Consider the following 6,460-nt stretch of genomic DNA (forward strand, 5'->3'; position numbering starts at 1 on the left):
AGCTGGGATTACAGGCGCGTGCCACCACACCCAGCTAATTTTTGTATTTTTAGTAGAGATAGGCTTTCACCATGTTGGTCAGGCTGGTCTCGAACTCCTGATCTCGTGATTCACCCATCTCGGCCTAGTAAAGTGCTGGGATTACAGGCATGAGCAACTGCGTCCAGCCTGGACTTGCTCTTTCTAAAATACAAGGTATTAAAATAAAACTGGCAAAATTTGAGTGAGATCAAAGGATTAAATGACGGTAATATATCAATGTTAATCTTTTTAAAAAAATTGTTGGAGTCGGCCGGGCGCTGTGGCTCATGCCTATAATCCCAGCACTTTGGGAGGCCGAGGCAAGTGGATCACCAGAGGTCAGGAGCTCGAGACCAGCCTGACCAGCATGGCAAAACCCCATCTCTACTAAAAATACAGAATTAGCTGGGCATGGTGGTGCATGCCTGTAATTCCAGCTACTCGGGAAGCTGAGGCAGGAGAACTGCTTGAACTAGGGAGGTGGAGGTTACACTAAGCTGAGACCGTGCTATTGCACTCCAGCCTGGGCAACAAGAGCAAAACTCTGTCTCAAAAAAAAAAAAAAGAAAAAAAAAATTGGAGTCAGCTGGGCACGGTGGCTCACGCATGTAATCCCAGCACTTTGGGAGGCCAAAGTGGGTAAATCACCTGAAGTCAGGAGTTCGAGCCCAGCCTGGCCTCCATGGTAAAACTCCGTCTCTACTAAAAATACAAAAATTAGCCAGCCATGGTGGCAGGCACCTGTAATCCCAGCTACTCAGGAGGCTGAGGCAGGAGAATTGCTTGAACCTGGGAGGCGGAGGTTGCCGTGAGCAGAGATTGCACCACTGCACTCCAGCCTGGGCGACAGAGTGAGACTCCATTTCAAAAAAAAAAAAAAAAAAGAAAAAGAAAAAATTGCATAGAGGAAAGTTGTGTATATATACACACACATATACATACGTATATATACACGTGTATATGTGTGTGTGTGTGTGTGTGTATATAAATATATATATATTTTTTTGAGACGGAGTGTTGCTCTGTCACCAGGCTGGAGTGCAGTGGTGCGATCTCAGCTCACTGCAACCTCCAACTCCCTGATTCAAGCGATTTTCCTGCCTCAGCCTCCCAAGTAGCTGGAGTTACAGGCACATGCCACCACACCCAGCTAATTTTTTGTATTTTTAGTAGAGATGGGGTTTCACCACGTTGGCTAGGATGGTCTCGATCTCCTGACCTCACAATCTACCTGCCTCGGCCTCCCAAAGTGCTGGAACTACAGGCGTGAGCCACCGCACTCAGCCTTAATATATTTTTTAAAAGTCACTTTTGTCCCTATATTTTTTATTGGCCCACCAGGTCTCCAGACTACTTATTATGATAAGGGAAATAAAAAACTTACATCAATCTCCATGTGCCGAAACCTGCACACCTGTCGAAAACAGCGCCCTTCTTGCCATAATGTGCAAACAGTTTCATTTCCTAGTGCAGCTTCACAGTGACGGAATGGGCAGCTGTCGCCCTGTAAACAAATAGAGAACACTCTATTTGTAGCATTGAAATACATCCTAGGTAAAATATCCATAACAATAGCTCCTGGAATTTAGACAAGCACAAATGAGTAAGAAAGGATTGGTAAGGTAGAAAACAATGGACATGGAATGACAGGAACAAACTGAGAGCAACACATTTATTATTTCCTATAACCTATTTCTTGACAGTACCCTTCGTTTAATCTGGCATGAGTGACACAAGCTGAGAAAAAGAGTTGAAAAAGACAAGTAGGAGTGTTAGGTCCTCTTTAAAAATGTATTTTACAGTTCATCTTCAAAACTGACATCTCGACTTGTGTAACTCTAGCTTTTGATGGAATATCAGAAAGTAAATAGAATTTAAATATAATTAACATATATACAATATAACTGTGCTTCACTGCATACTTTATGCAATGGTAATATCTGAAATAAAACGCTACTGTTGTGCAAACTGCTATAGGTAAGATAAAATTATCACAGCTTTGCTCAAAACTCATCGTTTAAAACATAGTATCACCGGGCGTGGTGGCTCATGCCTATAATTCCAGCACTTTGGAAGGCCGAGGCGGGCAGATCACGAGGTCAGGAGTTCAAGACAAGCCTAGCCAACACAGTGAAACCCTGTCTCTACTAAAAATACAATTAGCTGGGTGTGGTGGCAGGCGCCAGAAATCCCAGCTACTTGGAAGGCTGAGGCTGGAGAATGGCTTGAACCTGGGAGGCGGAGGTTGCAGTGAGCCGAGATCATGCCACTGCACTCCAGCCTGGGTGACAGAACTAGACTCCGTCTGAAAAAATCAAGATGACTGAAGAACAAATTTTTGTTAACACATATGTTTATAGAATTAGTCATAAAATCACAGAAAGCAGTAAGTATACGTAAATAAGAGCTGCAAAAGAATCAAGGAGAAAAACAGAAGTTTTGACAAAGATTAAGCCAAAAAACTGCAAAAGCATATTTAGAATGATGGCTCTATATTCTTAGTACTCGGCAGGAAATCTGGGAGAAGAAAGAAGTCAAATTCAACCCATGACAGTTTCTGGAAGTACAACACAATTCACTCACTCATTTAATATGAAGTATATAAAATCAAAGTTAGTAAGGCTTAGGTCAAAGTGCCCCCATTTCCAAAGGCAACCTGAACAGATTAATTTTGAACACTGAATGATGACTACATGCCACATGCCTTTTCACTTTTGTAGAAGATGGGAAAATTAGTTATATATAAAATGAAGGGGAAAACACACTGAATTATTCTAAATACATTATCGTTTAAAAAACTGACAGCCAATAATAAACAGTTGGGCAAAAAAAATATATATAATAAAAACAACTTAAAATGTTGGAAAAATCTTATCCAATTCTATTAAGCAAATTGTAGAAAGAACTGATTTAAAGATGTCAATTCTTACTTTGGTACATGTAGAATAGAAAAAAAAATAGCAGTCTTCTCCTTGATTAGGCATGCTGGGTAGATTCTTAGATCAGAAGTGGCTTCTTGAAACAAGCCACTGCTTCCTCAAAGCAAGGACCAGGCTCCAAGTCCTCGTGAAATGGGTTTAATCTTCCAAATGACAACTCGATCACAGAAATTGTCTTTAAACTGTAATCCTAAAATGAGGAGAAAATGAATTAAAATATTTCAGGTAAATTCTTCCTCCTTCAAATCACCGTGGCTAATGAGATCATATTGTTAGAATCAAATTTTATTAATACAACCTTGCTTATACAGAGCCTTGTAAACACACTGATTGTGAACACTGTACATTCCCATCTACAATGTAAAATTTTGGCTAGAAAGGCCATGCCCTTCTTTTATATTCTCTATGATGCTTGTTACACGGTTACAGCATTGTAAATAAGCATTGTTAACTAAAGATCTACATTTTATTTTTAATTCTTTTTAGAGACAGTGTCTCACTATGTTGCCCAGGCTGGAGTGCAATGATGTGATCACAGCTCACTGAAACACTGAACTCCTGGGCTCAAGGGATTCTCCCACCTCAGCCTCCCCCAAGTATCCAGGACTACAGACACTTGCCACTATGCCCAGCTAATTTTTAAAAAAAAGTTTTTGTAAAGACAGGATCTTGCTATGTTGTTCAGTCTGGTCTTGAACTCCTGCCTCAAGCAATCCTCCTCCCTTGGCCTCCCAAAATGCTGGGATTACAGGTGTGAGCCATCCCGCCCAGCCTGATCCACATTATACATATATGTATATATGTATGTATATATATATTTTTGCCTATTGATTTGAAAGTCTCAAAAGACTACATACATTTTAGATTATTAATGGGATTTAGGTTACTAACACAAAATACTTGCTAACAAAATATGATAAAGTAGAATGTTTCATCTAAATGAAAAAGTTCAAATATTTTCACAAGCATTTTTATTTCAAAAGTATATAATCATAACTAGGTGAGAAAACCCTGTTTAGCTAGAATAACTGATGAAACAATTATTTCTGAAAACATCTATGGATCTAGCTTACATTAATGAAGATGACTAGAGCTGTACACCAATTACAAACAAGACGCAAAAGTAGTCTTCGGGGCTTTCCATGATAGTGATTCCACAAAATAGCAAATATTTCCTCCCCTAGTCCATGGCATACCCTGATCTCCACACTAAAACATCCAAGCAAGCTTCTACAAAAGCATATAACAAGAGCACATATGAGAATATGGAAAGGGTTTCCACAAACGTACATACCAAGATCAGGTTTCAGAAATAGTGATCTACAACTTGAAATCAATTAAGTCAAATTCAGTCATATCTCCCACTAATACTTCCTAATGCAAGAATGGTATGCCATGATGCAAAGTCACCTTGATGTTAACAACCTGGATTAAGAGTAAGAGTCTGGATTAAGAGTAAGAGTACTAAACATGGGTACTAAACACGTACCCAAATGTTTAAAGTTTACATACCCTTCGACAAACAATTCCACTTCTAGGATTTATTATAATACATAAAAGTATTAAAGGTAACAATGCACAAGAAATGTTATCACAATCTTGTTTTAATAATGAAATAGGCCGGGTGCAGTGGCTCATACCTATAATCCCAGCACTCTGGGAGGCCGAGGTGGGCAGATCACTTGAGTCCAGGAGTTCGAGTCCAGCCTGGACAACATGGCAAAACCCCATCTCTTAAAAAAAAAAAAAAAAAATAGCTGGGTGTGGTGGCGCACACCTGTGATCCCAGCTACAGGGGGAGCTGAGGCACAAGAATCACTTGAACCCAGGAGGCAGAGGTTGCAGTGAGCTGAGATTGTGCCACTACACTCCAGCTTGGGCAACAGCGAGACACTGTCTCAAAAAAAAAAAAAAAAAAAAAGGAAAGGAAAAAATAATGAAATAACATCTAGAAATCTAACTGTTCAAAAATTGGAGACTATTTTTAAAAATTATGATATATGGCCAAGCACGGTGGCTCACGCCTGTAATTCCAGCACTTTGGGAGGTGGAAGCTGGTGGATCACTTGAGGTCAGGAGTTTAAGAACAGCCTGGACAACATGGCGACACCCATCTCTACTAAAAATACAAAAATTAGCCATGTGTGGTAGCACACACCTGTAGTCCCAGCTACTCAGGAGCCTGAGGCAGGGAAACTTCTTGAACCCGGGAGGTGGAGGTTGCAGTGAGCCGAGATCACACACTGCACTCCAGCCTGGACAACAGAGTGAGACTCTATCTCAAAAATAAACAAATAATGATTTAAAAAAATCGTAATTTTACGTATATTCACGTAATGTGACAATATACAGCCATTAAAGTTTCATACCAGAAAGTGAATGCTGCTGTAAAAAACCAAAAACAAAAAAATCTAAATATATGTAAGTAGCTTTGTTATTGGGTCATAGGTGGAGGCTGGAAGACTTTTGAGGTACTTGATAGAAAAGGCCTAGAAGAAACTGCTGCTAAAGCATATGAACATTAAAGGTACTTAAGGTACTTATGGTGAGGTTTCAGTCAGAAATGAGGATCATGTTACTGGAAACTGGAGGAAAGGTTATTCTTTTTTTTTTTTTTGAGATGGAGTCTTGCTCTGTCACCCAGGCTGGACTGCAATGTGCCATCTTGGCTCACTGCAACCTCTGCCTCGCAGGTTCAAGCGATTCTCCCACCTCAGTCTCCCAACTAGCTGGAATTACAGGCTTGCACCACCACGTATGGCTAATTTTTGTTATTTTTAGTAGAGACAGGGTTTCACCATGTTGGCCAAGCTGGTCTCGAACTTCTGACCTCAGGTGATCCACCCACCTTGGCCTCCCAAAGTGCTGGCATTACAGGTGTGAGCCAGCGCCCAGCTAGAAAGGTTATTCTTGTTAAAAAGTGGCAGAGAACTTAGAATTGTGTTCTGTTGGGCAGAAGGCAGAACCTGGAAGCAATGAACTTGGGTTTTAGCTGAGGAGATTTCTAAGCAAAGTGTGGAAGGAACAGCCTGGGCTTTTACTACTGCTCACAGTGAAATGCAAGGAGACAGATATCTTGAGGCAAGAACTATCAAGCAAAAAGGAATAAAGAATCTGAACTTGAAAATTTAGAAAATTCTCACTCTATCCATATTGCAAAAAAAAAAAAAAAAAAAAAAAAAACAAGAATGTGGCCGGGTGCGGTGGCTCACGCCTGTAATCCCAGCACTTTGGGAGGCCGAGGCGGGTGGATCACGAGGTCAGGAGATCGAGACCATCCTGGCTAACACGGTGAAACCCCGTCTCTACTAAATATACAAAAAAATTAGCCGGGCGTGGTGGCGGGCGCCTGTAGTCCCAGCTACTCGGGAGGCTGAGGCAGGAGAATGGCGAGAACCTGGAAGGTGGAGCTTGCAGTGAGCCGAGATTGCGCCACTGAACTCCAGCCTGGGAGACAGCGAGACTCCGTCTCAAAAAAAAAAAAAAAACAAAACAAAACA

General features: G+C 40.9%; 1 protein-coding gene across 2 annotated transcripts in view; it reads right to left on the reverse strand.

Moving 5' to 3' along the window:
* Window positions 1-3,096, reverse strand: part of ZC3H11A (zinc finger CCCH-type containing 11A) — a 36,319-nt gene extending 33,223 nt beyond the window's left edge. For both annotated transcript variants that reach the window (XM_055234879.2, XM_055234878.2), the window contains exons 1-2: window positions 2,952-3,096; window positions 1,406-1,525 (exon numbers count right to left, since the gene is read on the reverse strand). In XM_055234879.2, coding sequence (XP_055090854.1) covers window positions 1,406-1,525; window positions 2,952-3,005 — 174 coding nt within the window. In that variant the 5' untranslated portion in view covers window positions 3,006-3,096. The remainder of the gene's footprint in view (window positions 1-1,405; window positions 1,526-2,951) is intronic.
* Between the last annotated feature and the right edge of the window lie 3,364 nt (window positions 3,097-6,460).

Source organism: Symphalangus syndactylus, chromosome 19, assembly GCF_028878055.3.
Source record: "Symphalangus syndactylus isolate Jambi chromosome 19, NHGRI_mSymSyn1-v2.1_pri, whole genome shotgun sequence".
Classification (NCBI taxonomy): domain Eukaryota; kingdom Metazoa; phylum Chordata; class Mammalia; order Primates; family Hylobatidae; genus Symphalangus; species Symphalangus syndactylus.